Source organism: Bubalus kerabau, chromosome 22, assembly GCF_029407905.1.
Source record: "Bubalus kerabau isolate K-KA32 ecotype Philippines breed swamp buffalo chromosome 22, PCC_UOA_SB_1v2, whole genome shotgun sequence".
NCBI classification, from domain to species: domain Eukaryota; kingdom Metazoa; phylum Chordata; class Mammalia; order Artiodactyla; family Bovidae; genus Bubalus; species Bubalus kerabau.
In genome coordinates, this window is record NC_073645.1 from 41,587,845 (window position 1) to 41,611,660 (window position 23,816).

Below are 23,816 nucleotides of genomic sequence, written 5' to 3' on the forward strand. Positions count from 1 at the left end.
TGCCCAATACTATGTATAAGGTACTTACTAGGTTCTACAGAGAATGGAATCAAAAGATGAAAAAGACACATTTCAGGCCTTTGAGTAGGGAAGGCAGTTGATTGTTGTTGTTTAATTGCTAAGTAGTGTCCAACTCGTTGCAATCCCAATGGACTGTAACCCTCCAGGCTCCTCTGTCCATGGGATTTCCCAGGTAAAAATACTGGAGTGGGTTGCCATTTCCTTCTCCAGGGGATCTTCCTGACCCAGGGATCGAATTCAGGTCTCCTGCTTGGCAGGCAGATTCTTGACCGCTGAACTATTGGGGAAGCCCTCAGGGAAGGCAGGCACTCACCTAAAAAACTAGCCTTGCTATGGCTCATCAGTTGACCTAATTCTCCCAGGCTCAGTTTCCTTTGGGCTTCCCTGGTGGCTCAGACAGTAAAGAATTTGCCTGCAATATGGGAGACTAGGGTTCAATGCCTGGGTCAGGAAGATCCCCTGGAGAAGGGAATGGCAACTCACTCCAGTACTCTTGCCTGGAAAATCCCATGGACAGAGGAGCCTGGTGGGCTATAGTCCATGGGGTTGCAGAGTCAGACATGACTGAGTGACTAACATTTTCAGTTTCCTTTACAATGGAGACAACAAGTTTGTAACAATTCAGGGCCTAAGTCTACTATGGGAACCCTCCCAACAGAACACAGCATCAGGAAGGGGACCTTTCTTTCTCACTAAAGGTCATGCTAAACTGCTTCAGTTTGAGGAACGTGGAGATCACTTGTGGCTGGAATCTTATTTCTGAACTTGCGGTCGAGACCCCGACAGATGACCCGGTAAAGTCTTGTTACAAAGCTGAGCATTTGGATGTCTACAGGCCATGATTATCTGGCAGCACTGAGGTGAAGCCTCCAGACAGATTTATACGATCAGCCAGTTTATCTTGAAACTGAAGGCTGTTACTGTCCCATGTGTTGCTTGGAGGTCAGGTTTTTCGAAAGTGTGGTATTTCTACTACTACTCACATTTTAAAAATGTTTTGGTTAGGATAATAGAAGTTTTTTTTTCTTTTCAAGCAACTTGACTTTAAAGAAAAATACTAAGTAAAGGGAAGAAGAGTTGTGGTCTACAATATTGCAAAGTGTTTTTTTTCTTAATTAATTTATTTAGAGCTTCCTAAGTTGTCTGGTGGTTAAGAATCTGTCTTGCAATGCAGAGAACACCAGTTCGATCCCTGGTCCAGGAAGGTCCCACATGCCACAGGGCAACTAAGCCCATGAGCCACAGCTACTGAAGCCCAAACACCTAGGGCCCATGCTCTGCAACAAGACAAACCAATGAAAGGAGAGACCCACACACCACAAGTAGAGAGTGGCCCCCACTCTCTGCAAACAGAGAAAGCAAAGAAGACTCAGCACAGCCAAAAATCAAAAAATAAAACATTAAAAAAAATTTATTGACTTATTTTTGGCTGCGTTGGGTTTTCCTTGCTTTTCAGCAGCTTTCTCTAGTTGCGGTGAGTGAGGGCTACTCTTCACTGTGGTGCAAGGGCTTCTTACCGCCATGGACTCTCTTGTTTCAGGGCACAGGCTCTAGGAGTGTGGGCTCAGTAGTTGTGGTGCAGGGGCTTAGTTGCCCCAAGGCCTGTGGAATCTTCCCGGAGCAGGGATTGAGTCTGTGTCCCCTGCAGCGGCAGGTGGATTCTTATCCACTGTACCACCAGGGAAGTCCACAAAGTTTTTAATGTCAGAGTTGGTCACCACTGGGTCCATCGATGAAGGGAGTTCTCAAAGAGGTGGGAACGTAACAGGAAACCTCCTTCATGCCTCCAGGCCCACTGTCAGCTCTCATTTCTCCTCTCGGATTCTTCCTAAGTCCCTGAAATCACTTCCTCTCTGCTTCCAAAGTCCTTTGTGTCTGTGTCCACAGTGACTCTTATTCCGTTTTATCTCAGTGGTTTTCCTCCCAGTTTGCTAGTCTTCCTAGCGGTGGACTCTCCTGGGAAATCACTTTGGTATTCCCTGCTGTGCTTGGCACATAAAGGTAAACTTTGAAGAAAGAGAAAAAAAATGGGAGAATGAAAGCCCTGTCTCTCCAGCTGTTTCCTGATGTTTAGAAAGCAGTGACACGAGGAGAGGGAAGGAAACTCCAGCTCCAGCACTGCTCAGAAAGCCAATTTGATTATTCAAGCAAAAGCAATCCATGTTTTAGGACAAAGATAGGTTTGTAACTTTCAGAATAGTTCATTTCAATTTATAAGAGCTCTAACCAAGCAGCTTTATTCACACAATACAGGTGCTGACTGAAGAATGGGAAGATTCCCGGTTTATTCCGCATTTCTGGCCCAGCTGACCCTGAGTGGATTGGGAAGTCAGTATTTGTCTTTGGTGTATTCCCATCCCTCCCCAAATTGCCTGCTCTCCATTTGGATTTCCATTCTTGCTCTCTGCCAACGAGATTCCCAACTTACCTGTTGATATTTAATAGACTAATCTTCCTGAATCAAACCCATTTTTCAAGAGGACTATGAGTCATTAATGCATTTAATGGGAAGGAATGAAGTTATAATGTTGGCGTTATGATCTGGAATGGAAACCTCCCCCCTCCCCTTAATCACTTAGCCAACTGCCTACTTTGCTTTCTTACAATACAGTTTAAGTTTACTCTGGGAGCCAAACAAAACAACTGCAACCCAGTTCAGTACGTTGCTAGCCAGAAATTAAGTGCATAGACTCTGAGTCTGATTGCTAGGTTCAAATCGGTAGGTCTTCTGTAGGTTTTCTTCTTATTAGTTGTATGACTTTGGGCAAGTTATAAAATGTCTCCTAACCTGGTGACTTTATCTATAAATGCAGCTTTGTGTTCTACCTCATTTGGATGTTGTATTCAGTGAAATTAACCATGTAAAGTCTTTTGCTGGGGGGGGGGGCGGTATCTTTTTTTGTGGGTACAAAGCTAGTAGAGGTGATGGAATTCCAGTGGAGCTATTCCAAATCCTGAAAGATGATGCTGTGAAAGTGCTGCACTCAATATGCCAGCAAATTTGTAAGACTCAGCAGTGGCCACAGGATTGGAAAAGGTCAGTTTTCATTCCAATCCCAAAGAAAGGCAATGCCAAAGAATGCTCAAACTACCGCACAATTGCACTCATCTCACACGCTAGTAAAGTAATGCTCAAAATTCTCCAAGGCAGGCTTCAGCAATATGCGAACTGTGAACTTCCTGAGGTTCAAGCTGGTTTTAGAAAAGGCAGAGGAACCAGAGATCAAATTGCCAACATCTGCTGGATCATAGAAAAAGCAAGAGAGTTCCAGAAAAACATCTATTTCTGCTTTATTGACTATGCCAAAGCCTTTGACTGTGTGGATCACAATAAACTGTGGAAAATTCTTCAAGAGATGGGAATACCAGACCACTTGATCTACCTCTTGAGAAATTTGTATGCAGGTCAGGAAGCAACAGTTAGAACTGGACATGGAACAACAGACTGGTTCCAAATAGGAAAAGGAGTACGTCAAGGCTGTATATTGTCACCCTGTTTATTTCACTTATATGCAGAGTACATCATGAGAAACGCTGGACTGGAAGAAACACAAGCTGGAATCAAGATTGCCGGGAGAAATATCAATAACGTCAGATATGCAGATGATACCACCCTTATGGCAGAAAGTGAAGAGGAATTCAAAAGCCTCTTGATGAAAGTAAAAGTGGAGAGTGAAAAAGTTGGCTGAAAGCTCAACATTCAGAAAACAAAGATCATGGCATCCGGTCCCACCACTTCATGGGAAATAGATGGGGAAACAGTGGAAACAGTGTCAGACTTTATTTTTCTGGGCTCCAAAATCACTACAGATGGTGACTACAGCCATGAAATTAAAAGACCCCCACTCCTTGGAAGGAAAGTTATGACCAACCTAGATAGCATATTCAAAAGCAGAGAGATTACTTTGCCAACAAAGGTCCATCTAGTCAAGGCTATGGTTTTTCCTGTGGTCATGTATGGATGTGAGAGTTGGACTGTGAAGAAGGCTGAGCGCCGAAGAATTGATGCTTTTGAACTGTGGTGTTGGAGAAGACTCTTGAGAGTCCCTTGGACTGCAAGGATATCCAACCAGTCCATCCTAAAGGAGATCAGCCCTGGGATTTCTTTGGAAGGAATGATGCTAAAGCTGAAACTCCAGTACTTTGGCCACCTCATACGAAGAGTTGACTCATTGGAAAAGACTCTGATGCTGGGAGGGATTGGGGGCAGGAGGAGAAGGGGACAACAGAGGATGAGATGGCTGGATGGTATCACTGACTCGATGGACGTAAGTCTGAGTGAACTCCAGGAGTTGGTGATGGACAGGGAGGCCTGGCGTGCTGCGATTCATGGGGTCGCAAAGAGTCGGACACGACTGAGCGACTGATCTGATCTGATCTGATCTGAGCATCTTCCTGTGATGGTTGTTCAATAGCTAATTGCGATTTTGGTGCTCTCGCAGGACATGAGCGCACGTCCTTCTACTCTGCCTTGAACTGGAAGCAGGGAGCCCTTTAGTTGCTTTTGTCAGTCAAATAAGTCAAGTTTGGACTGGATCAGGCCTTAGGCTACCCGCAAGGGGCAAAATGCCTACTGCAGTTGGTGAACTCTAGGTGGCGCTAGTGGTAAACAACCCGGCAGCCAGTTCAGAAGACAGGAGACTAGGGTTCCATACCTGGATGGCGAAGATCCCCTGGAGAAGGGCAGGGCAACTCACTCCAGTATCCTTGCCTGGAGACTCCCACGGACAGTGGAGCCTGGCGGGCTACGTTAGGGTTCATAGAGTCGCAAACTTTCGGATATTAGTGAAGCGACTTAGTACTCACATGCACGAGATGCTGCCAGCTCTGATTCTCTGTCTCTCTGAGAGTCTCTTCGATTGTAAGTCAGGGCTTTCATTGTTAAATAGGTGGCTATGTAGCCAAGACCAAGCCTGGGGTGCTTAGAATAGTAATGCCTAGAGTGAGAGATGCCTAAGAAATCATCTGCTCAGCTCCCTGCCTTTTGAAAGGCAAACTGATATTCCCCCCACTTCGCAGACAAGTGAGGTCCAGGAAGACCCACTGACCCAAATCCAGACACTAGGGAGTGGTGATGATGGATACACTCCATCAGGAAACAAAACAGTCCAGAGCTGTTAGATCAGCGACCACCCTAGTTTCCAAGGCCTGAAAAGTCTATTAATTTCTTTATATTCTCCAATGCATAGTAATTGTTCGTTTCTGTCTGCACCTCCCTGCCACTTCCTGGCAGCCCTTGGGGGTGGAAGGTTTCCTCTTTTTGGACAGAGAAGGCCCAGAGCCGGCTTCCGGACGGATATCCGGCCCGCAGGGTGCGCAAAAGGCAAAGATCTCACTGTTTTTTGGGGGTCAGCCCGCCCCTCTCCCAGATAGGAGGACACTTGTCGCAGATCCGGGGTGTCCCACCGCCCGTTTCCCCGGGGCGAGGCCTTCGGAGGCAGCAAGGAGGCGACGCCGAGCGCAGATCTGGGGCCCGACGTTCTGAGCATACAGTGGAAAGGCACTAAGAGCCCCAAGATGAATAAGCCTGGACTTGGAAAACGAATGTCCAACACAGACTTGGTGCTGTTAACTTACTCATGTTTCTGACCCCGGCGATTCCGTCTGCATTTTTATTAATATGAATCAGTTTGGGTTGGAATGAAGATTCTTGATTCGCGGCCCCGCGTGGTGGAAGGCAGGTTATTAGCAGAACCGGTCCGCATCCCACGCCGGGATCCCCGGAGTCGCAGACGGGTGTCCCGGGGCGCAGAGAGGGCCGGGGGTGGACCCGTTGTCCGCGTGGCCCCGCCGCGGCGCTTCCACCCCGCGGCCGCCGAGGGGCGCTCAGGCTGCGCGGGTACCGATGCTGCCGCCAGCGCCGAGTCGCCGCCGATTCGCGGATCCCCCTTCGCGCCCTCGGACGAGAAACAAAGTACACCTTTGTCATCCACCGAACGCGTGTGCGACGGCAGCACCTCGGCCGGCCGCCGCGTGCGGGGCCCGCGGGCGCGCCTGGCCGCCTTTGGGCTGCAGCCCCCTGCCCGCGTGGGCTTGGCGTGCCCCGGAGGAAGCCGGGCTGCAGGCCCGGGCTGCAGGTCCGGCCAGCCTGACCGCCCTTCCACCCCGAGCACGCCACGCGGGGGGCCAGAACCGGCACCGGCTCCTGCCCGGACGCAGCGCCTCGCCCCGCCCTCGCCGTGGCCAGTGCACTTCGCTTTCCGGGCATTCGGCAGGGCGGGAAGCGGGCGAGCGGGACGACCCCTCCTCCCCGGGCATGGATGTGCGAGAACGGGCCCCAGGACTGGAGTGGGTGTGGGCGGGGGGCTTCAGCTCCGCCGAGCCGCCTTTGACTCCCTCGCTGCACGCCCACAACGCCTTCCCTCCGAAGGCACGTCCCGGGGCGGTTCTCGGATTCCCGCAGCCGCGCGCCAGTCCCGGCCCTAGCCCAGCGCGCGGGGCCGAACTACAAGTCCCAGCAGGCCCCGCGCCGCGAGGGCCGGAGCGGGAGGCGTGGTTCGGCCCAGAGCCTGCGCAGTGCGGCCGCCCCGAGCCTGCGAGTACCACACCCCCGGGACGGACAGAGGGGAGGCAGAAGCATCCGAAGCATTAAAGCATCCGCGGGAGCCCGAGGGGAGGAGAATGGAGTGACAGAGCAGCGCGCAGGGTGGGGGGTGGGGGGGAAACTGTTGAGGGAGGGGGGGAGGGGGGACACAGAGGGAGGAAGAAGCGGCGGCGGCGGCTCCTCTTTGCAGAGGTGGAAACTCCGAGGGATAAGAGCAAAGAATAATGCGGTAGGCTAGGCGGGCTGCTCGCTCCCGGCTCCGGCAAGCAGCGGCAGCAGCCCGAGCAGCGGCAGCAGCAGCAGCGGCAGCACCGTCAGGCGCTGACAGCCCCGCCGGCCGGCTCCCTCGCTGACCGCCGACTGTCAATGGAGCTGGAAAACATCGTGGCCAACACGGTCTTGCTGAAAGCCAGGGAAGGTAAGAGACAGGGCGGGTGCGTGCCTGGCGCCTTCGCCACGAGCCGGGGTATCGGGCGGGTGCGGGATTCCCGCAGTGAGTTTGGTCGGGAGCAGGGCACCTCGGAGAGTGCTCGGCAAACGCTTCACGGTTCCTGCCCTTGTGCTCGGGGAACCTGGACTTGGGCATAGAAGGGGAAACGTCACGTCGAGGTTGCAAGAATTAGGATGCTAAAACAGATCCCCTAGTTTCCAGCTCTAACCTTACCGTGCCGTGCCTTCTCGGCAGCTGTTGAAAGGTCAGTTGGAAAGGCGTTCATTCAGGAAGAGATGGGCAAACATGCAAAATCAAACAGCTTTTCCGAGTTGGCCCGGGATGGTTCTGTGAGTGAATTCGTGTGTGTGTGTGTGTGTGTGTGTGTGTGTGTGTGTGTGTGTGTGTGTGTGTTGGGGGTGGAGGGGCGCCGGCTGAGTTGATGTAGGTTATTGCTGGAAACCATCCGCTGGGAATGTTTCTTAGGGAAATCCCGTCGTGTGGAAGGAAGCCTTTTAAAGGCAAAGTAAGATGTTGAGAAATAAGCCTGTTCACATAACGAGAGGATGGCTGTGCAAATCATGTAGAAAAGAATTCATGATTTCAGGGGTGGTTTTTTCCCCCATTGAGGAGGGAGAGAGATAAGTGGATTTGGGGGGGGGGTTGGCTTAATTTAAAAAAGAAAGGTAAGTGTGCCAGTGCTTAGATGTGTTTTGGATGCAAATCATTAGATTTTCTGCATTAGGTTGGCAGGAAATACCGTCTAAATGGAGTGGGTAAGAAGCTAAGTCGAGACTATAAACGCACTTTTTGACTCTTCTTGAGATGGAGAGAGGGAGAGGGTGAGAGAGAAAGTGGCCCAGAAACTTAAGATGCTTCCTAAAATGATTCCGTGCGGGTAAGCATACATATTTAGGAACACCTGGAATTTATGTAACATTTCTTGTGCCAAGATTTGAGCTCTGGGTGCAGCCTTTTTATGAAAAGGGAAGTGGTTTTCCCTTTCATGGGAGGAGGCTTTATTTGACACCCAAGGTCGAATGCAGTCTCGGTAAGGTCTTGACTTCAGAAGAGTACAAGGCGAGCAGTCCACGAAAACGCCCTATTTACTTCTTAATATTTTTCATTCACACACTTTGATGAATGAAGGAAGACTTTGCTGGCCAGCAGTAAAACGGTTCATGTTTATCCAGCCGATTCCATCACCTTGTGGCACTGTACACGGTGTGTGAGTAGGTGATGCACAACTCAACAACTCATGTAATTTCAGCTTCGTTTGTCTCCAAAGCACCAGCCTGGAACGTTTGCTTCGGAAACTCCAGCCGAGTTTGAAATGTGCAGGTCTGTTCTTCCCATTGCCCAGCTTTGGTGTGAACAGATTTTTAACAGAGGCTGTTCCTGGTGACTTCAGTTTATAAAGCCCGAGTATTTTCTTTTTTCCTAACCCAAAATTTTTAGCAAATTGGGCCAAGAGGCTCGTGGGCTGTCTCCTGAACAGAGCAGTGAGTCCTGGAGGGGGAAAAAGCGGAGAAAACAGCCCCCGGCTCACAGCCTTTGCAGCCGCCACCTAGTGGTGGAATATGGTTGTACACCCGTGGGCTCGGGGGCTGGGAAAGTTTTCCCTCTCCATTCTGAAATTTTTTCCTGGGAAATCATTGGATGTGACGATACTGGAGGCTTTGCAAGTTTCACTGGTTTCTCCTGTTGCCCGGGGAATTCTGCTGCCTACATTTGCTGCTCTACACACTTATTTGCCTAGAGCTTGCTTTTTTTTTTTTTTCTCCTTAGCATTTGATTGCTTCTTTTAAAATGTTTTGCTTGGAGTGGGCAGAGTATTATTAATTTTCTCCCCCAGTTTGGTCTCCCCAGATTTTTTCACTGAAATGAATGCACGGCTTAGTAATTTTGTCTGTCAGGTTAACAAATTGGTTTTTTTAGAGCCTTGGAAAAGAGAGCTACAGTCTGGAGGCTTATATGGAATGACCGAATTACAGTGATTAAAAAGTTCTCAAGAATGTGCCTTTTACTTCCTTTTCCTTTTAAAGTCTTTTCAATTTCTCTTTGAGAGTTTGGTAGTCATCTCAGGGTGAGAAAATAGCTCCTGAAATTCCTTTGAAATGGAGGGGGCCTTCCCCGTAAGAATATGGAGAAACTGACACCTGAATGAGAAAAACTAATTACTTACGTGGAAATTTCATTTTGAAATCTGCATTTCTCCCCCTGTTTCTCTTTTATGTCTAAAGAGAATCCATGATTTTAAGTGCTTCCACTTTCTTCTCACTGGGTCTATTAAAGATTTGAGCGCATATATTCTAATTACTGTAGACGCTTTTAGAAATAAAAGCAATTTATTTTTCTCTTCTCAGTTCTTACATAGTTGAAGTCATTCTTTTCAGTTAAATAATTCTCCTAGTAACCACATTACCCGCATATTCAGAAATGAAAGTTCTAGTCAGTATAATGAAAGCTCTAACATAAAATTTGTTGTATCTTTAAAAATCTGAATTGTTTACAATGTTTAAAACCACTTCTTCCTTGAAGATTATTGTGAGTGGTTATAAATGAGAAATATGGTTTGTGAAGGCGAAATTTAATTTAGTTCAGTTAACAAAATACATTGTAAACAATTTAAAATGTGGCTTTCAAGTAAAAGTCACGTTTGTCCCAAACAATAGAGAACCAGGCCTTGAAGAAAGACAGACACACTTTGCAAATGCTATAAATTTGGAGTTGTCTATGTTGGTGGGTTATTTGGGGACCTATCTTTTGTTATTATTATGCATTCTCAAAGGCAGATGTCTTCTAAATTCATTGTAAGTTAAAATTCTTACCATAATAATACTTTTATAAAGTGGAAAAATGACTACAGCAATAAGATAGAAAATCTGTAAGTAAATTAAAGTGGTTCATCATTAATAATTTGAAAACATTGGAATCAGTTTGCACCTTTGTGACTGTTTTTTGAAATAAGATGGAGATCTGGGTTCAAAATTTTAAACCACCCAAATGTATTTTGTTCTGGACTCAAGAGAGCATCAACTTGATCATTCTTAGGAACTTTAGATTACTCTGCTAAAAATGGGTGCTTAAGGGTGAAAAAAGAAAAGAAGTTGAGACTGAATTCATGCCAATTTATGGAAATGAGCTAAGTGATTAAGCATTTAATGAAAAGAAACCCAAGACTAATTCTATCTATCTATTTACATTTCAGAATCTCAGAAAATTGGCAAGCACACTAGTGCTGAAATCATAGTAGTGAGAAAGACTTTGCAGACCCTTTGTGTGTTTCCTTTTGATTTTATTGTTGCAGTAAAGGTTTTTGTCATATTCTAGTGTTTTGCCTCACTTCTTTGAACGGTGGTGAGAAGAAATTTTGTAAGGTCCCACCCTTCCTTTCTTCCCAGGGCAGTAGTAGCCATATTTGATCAATAAAGAGGACAGAGGGGGAGTATCGATCACATTTTCCTGAGCATGGTACTAGCAGGCACGACTACAGGAACTGAGAAGTCAGAAACGTCATGATTTTTGCCCTTGGTCAGGATGTCGAAAATCAGAACGTGCAAGAACCTTTCACTCACATATCTCTGTAAATTTGTTGGCCTGGATCTTCCCAATGATTAAGATTGGGGACCTGGAAACAGGTGACCGCAGAGGCTGGGAAGGGCAGGGGAGGGGAGGGGATTTGCATGCAGCCAGCCTGCTGGGACAGACTCAGCATTCCATGGCAAGGCTGAAAGCCCTTCCCTCTTTTCCTTGCACCCCTAGTTCATGATGACAAAACTGAAATATCGTTATTAGAACACTGGAATGTCTCTGAAGCCTGCAGCCGTTTTAACTGTTATCGGCAGGCGTACTTAATCCACCCCCGTGGCTGCTTCTGCCCTAAAGCTTCTCCGCACAGAAGAGCAGCAGTTTTTGCATCCTGAGCTCCGGCAGCTCATCATGTGTTAAAGCTGCTGGGCCTATTAAGTACAATGCCATCATTAAACAAAACTGCCTTTTACTTTTTCTGAGTTTCTTTTCAGTACTGACAACTTGGATGTGGAGAAACCAAAAGCAAATGGTTTCAGAGGCCTTGCCTTCTTACAGAAAGGTTTCAAATGATGCTTTTAATTAATCTAGGTGCCGGTTTTTAAAACCATCAGATAAATGCCCTCAAGACTCTCATCTTTCAATAGCTTAGTTGCTGCTTGTCAGATTCTAAACTCCAGAAAGCTTGATTCTTCCACTCCCCAGACTAATCCTTGTTTAAATTATGTCTTCAGCAGCCATAACTCTTGTAGTGGCTTGCTAAATGATACCCTTTGGGTGTGGGCCGAAGACTTCAAAAACATTGGAGTGAATTTCAGGAAAGAGCTCAGTGCAGGACCAAATTGACCTTTACCAAGGGCCATTCAACCCAGACCTGGGAACTCAGAGTCTTCTAATGAAATGGTTTCAGGACTTCGGTCAATATTTAAAGTTAATAATTTGTTGCCGGTATATTTGTGGCTTATGGTAAAGCATTATAATATCTTGACATTTTTGAAATAAGTCTTACGGTTACAAAAAAAATCTTACTACAACAGATCATACAATTCTAGGTGAAACGTGAGAAGATGATAGAAAGTGACTAAAAACAGGTGACACACAGAAAAGGAAAGGGAATTTCTTCAGTCTTACAACCGCTAGCCCCCACACCTCACTTCAAAATAGAATAGTGAAGATAAAGGGTTTTAAGATGTGATTTTTAAATGATTAAAAATAGATTATGTGGGCTTAAATAATAGGAATGATTTTTACTTTGAAACACATGCTGTTACATTTCAGTGGAAGATTTTATTTTAAAATATCCTAAATATTGAGAAGATTTTAATCCATAAAGCTTCTTAAAATTTTATCTTTGGGGGATAAAGACAATATTGTTGTATTTAATACCATCCAGACAGTGGGGGAAACACCCCATTTGGTATAAATCACGCTTACTTTTTTTTTTTTAAGCAAAAATTCTTTATTATCATCAAATATTCGAAGTTATTCATGGTACCTTTTAAAGAGAAAGCAGTTCTGTCCTGTCTAGACTTCTGTCCTGTCTAGACTACACAAAACAAGACAGTTTCTTGTTTTGTGAAAACCATTTTTTAATTGTCTTTTGAAATTCTTACAAGGCTCAAATCATTCATTCATTCATTCAGCCTTTAATTGTTGAAGGACCCTGTGGGAGGTGACATTTTGGGTGTTAGCCTTGGAGAGGTGTGGCTGGAGGTGGGTAAAGAGATGGAATTGGACATCATCTTTAACTTCTTAGGCTTTTAACCTGATAAATCAGATTTGAGTAGAACCTGATTTTTCCTACAAGGAGCTGAAGCTGATTGTGGTATAACCTGCTTAGCTGGAAACTGTTGACTCTGCTGTGCCTAGAGCTTGGACACTAGCCTGTGGGACCAAAACATGACTTAAGGATAACTCAGAGGTCATTTTTGAGGGATAGGCTGGAATCTGGAAGACAACTGCTAATTTTCCAAGACGGGTGTTTTTATGAAGGTGTTTTTTGCAGTTCCTGCAAATGGAAACCACTTAAGACAATCGCAAGAGGTCCCTTTGGTTGTGGGTGAGAAGATCCAAGAAGAAACTGGTGTGCAGAGGTATCTTCCGGGCAAGACCTCGGTGGTCTTCCTGGGGCAGCAGCTGGGCGGAACCAGTGGGCCACCATTCTGGAGGAAAGATGGTGGGGGCCGCCTTCCTTTGGATTTTTCTTGGGATTTCTTGGGCTTGAGCACGTCCTCTGGTAGAGCCTGTCACCTGGAATAACCTGAAAATGTTCAAGTGTCTGTCTAGTCCTCTGAATATGTGCCCTCCAACATGGTAGCTACTAGCTGCATGTGGCTGTTTATATTTAAATTAATTAAAGTGAGGGACTTCCCTGGTGGCCCAGTGGGTAAGACTTGGAGCTCCCAATGCAAGGGGCCCCCGGTTCGATTCTTGGTCCGGGAACTCGATCCTATGTGCCAAAAGGGCCCGAGTGCTGCAACTAAGACCTGGCACAGCCAAAAAAAATTTTTTTTTAATTAATTAAAGTGAACTATTCCGTTCCATAAGCGTGCCAGCCACATTTCAAGTGCTCAGAAGTCCCAAGGGGCTGGTGGCTACTGGATGGTGTGGAAGTGGAGTATCCCCGGCTCTGCAGAAAGTTCCTGGGACGTCACTTCTAGGCTTCTACACACATTGAGTTAAATAAGGGTGAGAACCTCATAACTTCTGACATGAAAATTGGGAGAACATAAGGGAGGGGGCAGGGGGAAGGAGGCGAGAAACAGAGGAGGGGCTGGGGGATTGGAGATTAGGACTGAGTCCTAATCAGAGAAAAACGCAGTTCAAGGACAATCATAAACATTGGTGGTAGTAATAAGCCACTCATATTTCTCACCTTCCCCACCTTTTTTTTGTATCTTTTTGGGAAATTGGCCTCGATTGAGCAACTGACTGTCCTGATTCAAATTAAGGGTGTATTACAGGCTTCCCAGGTGGTGCTAGTGGTAAAGAACCTGCCTGCCAATTCAGGAGACTTATATAAGAGTCGCGGGTTCGATCCCTGGGTTGGGAAGATCCCTTGGAGGACAGCATGGCAACCCACTCCAGTATTCTTTTTTTTTTTAATTTAAATTTATTTATTTTAATTGGAGGCTAATTACTTTACCATATTGTATTGGTTCTGCCACACATCAACATGAATCTGCCACGGGCATACACGTGTTCCCCATTCTGAACCCACTCCAGTATGCTTGCCTGGAGAATCTCATGGACAGAGGAGCCTGGCAGGCTAGTCCATAGGGTCACACAGAGTTGGACATGACTGAAGCAACTTAGCATGCATGCAGATATACATTATTAATTTAAAAAAAAGTTGTGTATACAGTAAATCCACAGAAAGAAGGAAAAAAAAAAAACCCCGCTTTCTGTTTACTTCAGAAAAGGTGGTCTAAAATGAACAGGACAATTGATAAAAACAATTTTAAGAGTTTCCATTTCTTTTGAACAGAACAGATTGCAAGAAGATCATGGAGAAAGATGTCAAAAACACACTGTTCTTGTATCCACTTTAAAATGATTTCTCTTTAAAAACTTTTCCTGTGAGATTTGAAACATTTTAACAACGCTGTTAGAACACACTTAGAAAGCAGCATGATTATTTGAAACAATAAAACAGCTCGCTGCTGTTCTTGGGGTCAGAAGCAAAGAATAGCTATCTGAAGTTGTGCCAAAGAGTCAACTGGTAACCTCCTCCTGACAGAAGTCAGTAATAAATTAGGCTAATTTCCACAGGGCCTGTTTTGTCTCTAAGAATCTGTAGCCTGTGGAGTATCAGTTTTTTTTTTTTTTTTTAAGGCAGTGATGAACTAAACCTCAAAGGCCAACTTCTGGGACCTGTGCAGAAAGGAAAAGAAACAGATAAAGAGATACGAACATTCCTGGGTTGGGAAGCGGCCGCAGAGGCCCACGGGGTGGCCAGGGCCTGGGCTGCCCCAAGGCTTCTCAGGGGGTTTCCTCATCTGTTCTCCACTTTCCAGAATAGAAATCAGCCCTGCTTATCAGATGGGGAAAGTGAGACGGAAGAAAAGGACCCGCTTGTCCAACGTTACTTGAAATGTGGACTCTTCTGAAGAAGCCCCCCAAAATCCTTTAACATTCCCAAAGAAATCTTTCCCTTCCCTTATAATCATATTAATATAAGCCCCAAACTCCCACAGAAACCAAAAATCCCCAAACCAAACCCACTTCTCAGGGCGGTATGGTTTCTAAATGTAAATGCTCTGAGGTTGCCATTGTGGGCAAGAAAGAGTCTCTAACAGATTTCCTGGGGAAAGGGGCAAAAAAAGAAATGGGAATCTAACTGCCCTGCCAGACCTTGATTTCAGCTAAATTGAGAGCAGTTGGAAGATGTAATTCCTACTAGGCTCTGAATGACTACCATAAGGTGAGTCCTCACAGTCAGCATTTCCATTTTAAAAGTAGAACTGTTGGGACTTACCCAGTGGTCCAGCAGTTAAGACTCCATGCGCCCAAGGCAGGGAGCCTGAGTTTGATCCCTGGTCCAGGAAGATTCCAGATGCTTCAGGGCAACTAAGTCCGCGTGCCACAACTTCTGAGCCGGTGTGCTGCAACTGAAAAGATGCTGCTCGTGGCAATGAAAATCCCACCTGCCACAACTGAGACCTGGCACAGCCAAATAAATAAAAGTGATGATTTAAAGAAGCAAAAAATAGAACTCTTTATCAACACAAATGAATCTGTGATTGGCGGGGGTGGGGGCGGGGAGGGGACAAATAACATACATGCCCGTGCGTGTGTGCACAAGTGGCCGTGATTCTGAAGCCGCATCGCCTGTGTTCTCCTACCCGCCTTCCCCACACCCTCATGCATACCTGCACACCCGAAGAGCAAGGCCAGTCAGCTTCTTGGCATTCTTGGTCCTCCTGGCAGTTGTTGGGGAGAATCTTGAGTAGCCAAAGAATTGCCCCCCAGGGACAGGAGCTTAAAGGAGATGGATGGTAGTAGCCACACCTCAGTGGCGGCAGCCCTCTCCTTGGGAGGGCTGGGTGTGAGCACCCAGCGCGTGCAGGTCACATCTGCCCGGAGCCCCGCTGCCTTCGGTGCCTGCTGCCCCTCGGGAGATCCTTGTCCCCAAGCACCTCTGTCTCATGGTGGCACCTTAGGTATATGCTTTGCTGCTGCTGTTGCTAAGTCGCTTCAGTCGTGTCTGATTCTGCGACCCCATCCTCTGTCCCTGGGATTCTCCAGTCAAGAATGCTGGAGTGGGTTGCCATTTCCTTTTCCAGGTATATGCTCAGGTCTCTGCAACCCTCTTTACTAATGAAAAAGTAGGGGGACTTCCCTGGTGGTCCAGTGGCTAGAATGCTGCACTCCCAGTGCAGGGGGCGCAGGTTTGATCCCTGGTCAGGGAACTAGAGCACAGGCGTCTCAACTAAAGAGGCCAGGTGCCACAACTAAAAACTCTGTGCAGCCAAATAAATAAATGTTAAAAAGAGAAAAAGCAGGGGGCTGGGAAGGGGGAGGGGGAGACCTACTGGAGTGACTTCCCTGCCACATCGCGGGCCATGCCCCTTCTTCCTCCCAAAGAGAATGTGTGAAGCAGCCTTTTTCCCCAGAAAGGCTCTCTCAGGGTTAACCTTTTAGATATTTCAGAGGTAACCATATGGGTATTTGCGTTTAGAAACCAGAACATGTGTGTGCACACGCGTTTTGCATTAATTTAGCAACTTTTTGAGGCTCTTTGGGAGCTGAGAGTCTCTTGGGGGTTGCTCTCTTGGTGGAGAGGACACAGCGGGATGTCACCAGCTCCCTAATGAGGGGACAGGAAGTCAAGCCTTTGATCTGCTCCTGCAGAGAAGGTGAAGCTCTGAACTTAACCACTGCAGGAAAGGAAGTGGGGGGTGAAGGATAGAGTGACTCAGCTACAGGGTAGAGAAAACCCAGCCAGTGTAACTGGTCTGCATATCTGATAAAAGACCTTATGAAACCTCATTTGAAATGGAATTCCATCTTGGCATGGGTCTTAGCACCACTTGTGAAATGGAAACAAGCTGGAGAAGGTCAACAAACGGGCCATGGAAAACAGCTCTCCCATGGCTTGTGCAGGAATGCGCTCTGGTCCATCAGACACTCAGGAAGAGCTCCTTGGGATGCTTAAATAACATCCCCTGAGAAGGAACCCCAGGCTCTAGAAAAGTAGGGGGTTTTTGTTGTTTAGTTGCTAAGTCATGTCTGACTCTTGAGACCCCATGGACTGTATGTAGCCTGCCAAGCCCTTCTGTCCATAGGATTTCCCAGGCAAGAATACTGGAGTGGGTTGCCATTTTCTCCTCCAGGGGATCTTCCTGACCCAGGGATCGAACTTGTGTCTCCTGCATTGCAGGTAGATTCTTTACCACTGAGCCACCAGGGAAGCCCAAAATAGGGAGTTGGGTGCGGACAGAGAATTGGGCTACAGGCTTGAAAGCAAAGATGTCTCAAGATCCCATTTTTCTCAAGCTGAGTGCTGTTGTGGGTTGATGCCACCAAGCCTACAGTCATGGATTAAGGAGGCTGCCAGTCAGACGAGTGTGTACCTGCAACATAGATGTCCAACTAACCTTGATCTGGGAATGACTGACTGATGCTATGTTTGGTATGTGGAGGAGGGGAAGAGCCAAGAAATAAGATCCTCAAGAAGTGGCCTTGGGGGACTTCCCTGGTGGTCCAGTGGCTAAGACTCTGAGTTCTCAGTGCAGGGGGCTCAGGTTCCATCCCAGCTCCCATGCTGCAGCTAAAGATCCTGCTTGTTGCAACTAAAATAAGATCTTGCATGCTGCAACAAAGAAGGAAGAACCTGAGTGCTGCCGCTAAGACCTGAGCAGCCAAATAAATAAATATTAAAGAAAGAAGTGGCCTTCATGTCGCAGTAGATGGCAAATGAAGAGATGACTCAACATGGTTAAGAAAGATCAACTAAAGGTATAGGGCAAATTGGAAAATGTTTTCCAAATGTTTGTCTTAACTGTGAAAAACGTCTGGCAGACTTCCCCGCCCCCACCCCCAATTTGGAAGTGGTGTGTTTTACTTGTTTTGGAAGAAATAAATATTTGCATTAGTCCAAACATTCGGGGCAAACAGTTCGCCCCAATCTGAAGGCTCTGTGTGGTTTGAAGATGTTTCACACTGATAGCACTCATACCTTTTTTGGCTAAATCGGAGGTAGCTTAGGACACGATCCTCACATGCTTTTCGCATCACTGCTAGAACAACGCTGAGCAAATGGAAAGAAAATAGGAAGCCAAACATTGCTCCTTCCAGACCCCGGAATGGCTGATGACTGAACTGGCATTTGAAGGATAGAATTGTTACAGAAAAATGGCCTCTTTGCTCAGGGGCAAAGAGGCTGGATCCAATTAAGACAAGGAAAATGTATGCTCGCTCAGAGAAAAAAATGTCCAGTCAATCCTGTAATCCTCTCTGGAGAGGAAGGGGCCTTCAGGACGGGGCTTTATGGATGATGCCAACCCCTGTGCTATATAATAATTAGTAACCATTGCTTATTCTGCCACACACTCGTTCCCCAAACCACTAACCATTGCTTGGGGTGGAATGCATCAGGCCTAGATATTTGCCCCAGATGTCTTCCCATCAGTAGTATCCAATTAGAGGGTTTTTTAAAGTTAAAGCTTAATTTCTTATAGAGCAGGATGCAAATTAAAGAAGGACAAACCTGATTTCCTCGACGTTTCCACGGTGACTAAGGTGAGGGCTGGTCTCTGGTTGCCTTCAGTTTGCTATCAGGTGGCTAACTGTTTTATACCCTAGTGCCTGGTCCTGTCACTAGTCTTTTTGGGCGGCTTACAAGCGTTTCAGGAATGCCTGTGAGGGGGTCAAGCATTCGAGAGGCCTAATCAGAGACGTGGACTTACGTCTGCTTATAATTTCATTCTCCCATGGTGGGCCTTTGTGTTCTAATTGTCTGCCCTAAGCAGAGAGCTTGAGGGAAATCCCTGCACGCAGAATTCCCAGCGGAGTAACCCTAGGTTGGTTCCTGCATCTTCCCCAGTGTCATAAATCCAATATTTAGTTAAGTCCCACTGTGTGTGGGGCCCCAGGCTAGGCTCTGAACGGAGGACAGGAAACAATGGAGTTTCCATTTCTTTCTTTTTAAATAAAGGTAGTTTTGTTTTATTTATCTTTTTGGCCACACTGCACGACTCTGGGACTAGTTTCCCGACCAGGGATCAAACCAGTGCCCTCAGCAGTGAAAGCATGGAGTCCTAACCACTGCACTGCCAGGGAACTCCCCCGTTCTTTCTAATGGAATCATTTAGGAATTATACAATCCTTTGTACCCATGATTTCATTTACTCTTTACAGTCCTGTGAGGTGTGTTTTATTCTTCCCTGTATTATAGATGAAGCATAAATGCCTTTTCCTGGTGCAATCTGCTAGTTCCACAGCCCAGATCTAGTGCAAAACCCAGTCTTCACTCTGATCGTCTTTCTGCTCCATCACAGCTGCTGCCCTCAATAATCTTACCAGCTAATAGGAGCAGCAGTACTAACATGTATGTAAAATAATCAGTGTGGCACTGTGACTCATAGTTCAGTATGAATCATTCTACCTAATTTGAAGGCTTTCAAACATTTGCACAGACAGTGTGTGCTGTGTGTGTGTGTGTGTGCGCGCGCGCGCGCGCACGCGCGCACTTAGTTGCGCTGTTGTTTCTGACTCTTTATGACCCCATGGACTGTACTCAGTCAGGCTCCTCTGTCCATGGAATTTTCCAGGCAAGGATACTGGAGCAGGTTGCCATTTCCTACTCCAGCGGATCTTCCCTACTCAGGGATGGAACCCGTGTCTCCTGCCTTGCAGGTGGGTTCTTTACCAACGAGCTGCCTGGGAAGCTCCTGTGCAGACAGTACTTGCTTCCTAAAGAAAATGCAAAGAACAACACAAAGCATCAAGAAGGAAGGAAAAATCTCTCTCCTCCCATGTGCCCCTGCTCCCTGTCCCACCCCTCAGAGATAGTTACTGTCAGCATTAAGGTGGACGTTTTCCCCGCTCTCTATGTGTATGCACGTATGAACGTGTAGATACATTTGACACCAATGGGATCTTGGTATACACGTGCTCCTGCAGCTGTTTTCAGTCAACAGGAAGTTGTAGTGCCTCCCCGTATCTGTGTTTATAGTTTCCCATGAGACAGAAGGGTGTAAGGAAAAATTGTGAAAGACTCTGGAAACGGAGTGTCGTTTCAATGGAATGCTGGGTGTTTTCTAACAGACCCTTAGGGGTTATCTGGTTGTAAACGGGTCTGTGCCTTTGATTGTTTTGAAGTAGTTTAAATGTGTTTAACCAAGACATTTACCATAAAGAAGGCATTGGAGAAGACCCTGATGCTGGGAAAGATTGAGGGCAGGAGGAGAAGGGGATGACAGAGGATGAGATGGTTAGATGGCATCACTGACTCGATGGACATGAGTTTGAGCAAGCTCCAGGAAATAGTGAAGGACAGGGAAGCCTGGCATGCTGCAGCCCATGGAGTCAAAGAGTTGGACACGACTTAGCGGCTGAGCAACAAACAATTTAGGTTTCCCTAAATTTTCAACAATTTAGGTTTTCCAATTTTTCAATATATTGTAAACAGTGTGGGACTGTTCTCCTCCCTGGGTAGCATTATACACTTAGACGCTTGGTTGCCTAGCACGTGGTGGTCTCTGTCTTATAGGGTCTCCCACCACCCCATTCTTCACCCCCCACTTTGGGAAGAATACTGGTAATTTCTGAAATGGAGTTAAGTGACCCTAGGGATGTACAGAGCACATTTTCTTATGAGGAAGAAACATGATGCACATGAGGACATGTGATGCGACATTTTTGAAACCTTTAGGATTTAACACCCCCGTGTGAGTGTTCAGTCATGTTTTCTATGGTATTCAAAGCCTCAGTTAGGGAAATAAGTTCGGGCAAAGACTGACTTGGCAACAACTTCATATTTGCTCCTGGGTTTTGCATGTGTGAATCAGCAGGGAACACAGGCTCAGATAAGGGCCCATATTTCTTTTGCTCTTTTTTTCTTGGCCTCACTGCGAGGCTTGTGGGATCTTGGTACTCCAACCAGAGATCAAAGCCGGGCCCCTGGCAGTGGAATTAAGGAGTCCTAACCACTGGTCTGCCAGGGAATTCCCATGTATTTCTCTCCTTGGCTCATCACCACCAGATTTGGCAGCTGTTATTATTGTTATCTCAGGTTGAGAAAAAGCAAGCTCAGAGAGGTGATGTCACACAGCAAGGACCCACTTCTCCCCATTCCTCCTCTGGTGCTAGCTCACTGCATCTTTCCTCATCTTTAAGGACTTCCGTGTTTGTTGTCGGAGAAGGCAATGGCACCCCACTCCAGTACTCTTGCCTGGAAAATCCCATGGTTGGAGGAGCCTGGAAGGCTGCAGTCCATGGGGTCGCTGAGGGTCAGACACTGAGCGACTTCACTTTCACTTTTCACTTTCATGCATTGGAGAAGGAAATGGCAACCCACTCCAGTGTTCTTGCCTGGAGAATCCCAGGGATGGGGAGCCTGGTGGGCTGCCGTCTTTAGGGTCGCACAGAGTCAGACACGACTGAAGTGACTCAACAGCAGCAGCATGTTTGTTGTATGTTGAGTAACTCTAGGGAGGCAACTGAACTTGAGGTTCAGAGTTCGTTGTTCAGAGGAAGTAGATTTATAACTGTATTTTGGGGAAGGGGGGGCACCATTTCCTAATTCTTTCAAAGGTGCTGCTGTTGGTTCCACGTATTGTCCTTTGCCTCCTATCGCTTAGGCGGTAGGGCTTTCTCCTCTGTGGACTCCTGCAGGTTCTTTCATTGGTAACTGCTTTGACTGCAGGTTTGCATATGATTTACCTGGGTGAGGGTTCTGTGGGTCCCACCTTGAGACTCCAGGGCGCAAATAAAAACAGTACAAAAGAGAACAAGTCCTGGCCCTGCCCACCCTAGTGTATCTCCTGAGATAAGCTTGGCTCCAGAGCAAAGTCCAAGGTCCTGGGTCCTCAGTGTTTTTGTAGCGGTTGGAGGAGAGTGGCATTTTCTTCCAGGAAGCATTTGCCGATGTATTGGCTCATCTGCCTCGGGGCTCACCGCGCCTGGAAGCCTCAGGGGAAGGAGAAAGGCTGTCCCTTAGTTGCATGATATCTTCACAGGGCTGTGGGCTCCCTGTCATCTGCAGGAAGGAGCTCCACCACCAGAGCCCGCTCCTCCCTTCCCCAGAGGAAGGGCCTCAGGACCAAAGGAAGCCCCGTGGGCACCCAGGGCAGGGCCAGTGTGGAAGCAGCCTTCAGAGTAGGACCCGAGGGTGCTCCTCCACGGCAGTTGGACTCTTAATACTGATTCCCAGGCGGCATGAACTCCCCAGGGCCACTCAGGGCTGTGAAGGACCACAATGTGGGCAGCTTAGAACCACAGAAGTTTATTGTCTCACAGTTCTGGAGGCCAAAATCAAGTTGTGGGCAGGCCACGCGCCCTCGGAAGGTGCTGGGGAAAGATATTTTCCAGACCTCACTTCTGGTAGCCTTCAGCGTTCCTAAGCCTGTAGATGATGGTCTTCCTTTGACTGTGTCTCTTCAGGCGGTTTTCACTCTGTACTTGTCTGTCTCTGGGTCCAAACTTCTCCCTTCTATAAGGACACCAGCCTTACTTTTTTTTTTTAACACGCTGATTATATATTTTTTTAGTTAATTTTTATTGACATCAGTCTTACTAGATTGAGGGCCACCCTAGTGATCTCATTTTAACTTAATTACCTCTATAAAGACCCTGTTTCCAAAAGGGTCACATTCTGAGGGTTATGGCTTCCACATATCTTTTTGGGAAGGGTGGGGGAGCAGACACAGGGCAACCTATAACATCAAGGTCTGCCCACGATATTCGGAATCAGAAGCTCATGGGAAGCACCTGAGAAGCTGTATTTTAGAAACTCCCGAGGATCGGCCAGGTGTGAGGACCACCACCCTGATGGGCCTTAGAGCCTGTAATACAAAGTGAAGTAAGTCAGGAAGATAAAACAAATATCGTATATTAATGCACTTATATGGAATCCAGAGAAAGGGTACAGATGAACCTAGTTCCAGGGCAGGAATGGAGACCAAACACAGAGAACAGAGGTGCAGACATAGGCAGGGGAGGGGAGGGTGGGATGAATTGGGAGACTGGGATTGACGTATACACAGCATCATGCGTAAAATTTAGAGCAGTAAAGTGCAGGAAGCTCAGCTCAGTGTTCTGTGATGACCTAGAGGGGTGGGATGGAAGGAACTTCAGGAGGGAGGGCATATATGTATACACATGGCTGATTCACTTAGTTGTACAGCAGAAACTAACATAACAATGTAAGCAATTATACTTCAATAAAAAATAATAATAAAGTAAAAGTTTTCTCACTCTCTTCGGAAACGATCTTGGAGACTCAGCTACAATCTGGCTCCCTAGATAGGACCCTCTGCTGCTTCCCATGCAGTAGATTTCTCCCCTCTGCTCACATCTTTTAGTGTTGGGGAACTCATACCCTCTGTCAAGCTGGATTTTAAAAATATATATATTAGGTAGGTAGGCTTTTTGCTTCACCCACTGAACAGCAAACTCCTTGAGAGCAGGGACAAGGGATTTTTCTCTCCTTGTATCTCTCTGGCCTCACCAAATGTTAATGGTAAACTGAAGTCTGCTGTTCAAGCCTAGAAATGCCCGGTGCAGTGCGGACTTACCAAGTTTCCTGGTTCTGCTTGGCAGCATCAGTTAATAGAATCAGTGGGTTGCCCTGCTGAGCGGGCCCTTCTGATGCTGAAACACAGCTGGGATGCCCGCTGTAGAACTGGCATCAGAACTTCAGTCTCTAGAGTCCCAGGTCTCTGCTTTCCTTGTGAGTCACATTCAGGTAACCAACACTTTCAGCCAGGGGTCAGAATCTTCTAGCACATGGGGCTGCCGTGTTGCTCGTACCTGGCACAGCTCAGGGAAAAGCCGTTTCATAAATTCCTAGAGGTGGCATTGAGACGTCCACTTTTTTGCTTTTCAAGGTAATGTGGTATCTCCTCTTTCTGTTAAGTGCACCACGTCAAGGTGTGCCATTTCTATTGAAAGCACAATTAAGGCTTCTAGTGAAAAGGCTTCCCAAGTAGTGCTAATGGTAAAGAACCTGCCCACCAGTGCAGGAGACGAAAGAGTCGTGGGTTTGATCCTTGGGTTGGGAAGATCCCCTGGAGAAGGATCTTCCAACCCACTCCAGTATTCTTGTTTGGAGAATTCCATGGATAG

General features: G+C 46.8%; 2 protein-coding genes across 2 annotated transcripts in view; one reads left to right on the top strand and one right to left on the bottom strand.

The window, feature by feature from the left end:
• The window catches only part of PRDX3 (peroxiredoxin 3), a 186,300-nt gene that overhangs the window by 24,485 nt on the left and 137,999 nt on the right, over positions 1-23,816 (bottom strand). The gene's annotated exons all lie outside the window — the stretch shown is intronic.
• Positions 6,722-23,816, top strand: part of GRK5 (G protein-coupled receptor kinase 5) — a 225,042-nt gene continuing 207,947 nt past the window's right edge. The window contains exon 1 of the mRNA XM_055560168.1: positions 6,722-6,983. Coding sequence (XP_055416143.1) covers positions 6,932-6,983 — 52 coding nt within the window. The 5' untranslated portion in view covers positions 6,722-6,931. The remainder of the gene's footprint in view (positions 6,984-23,816) is intronic.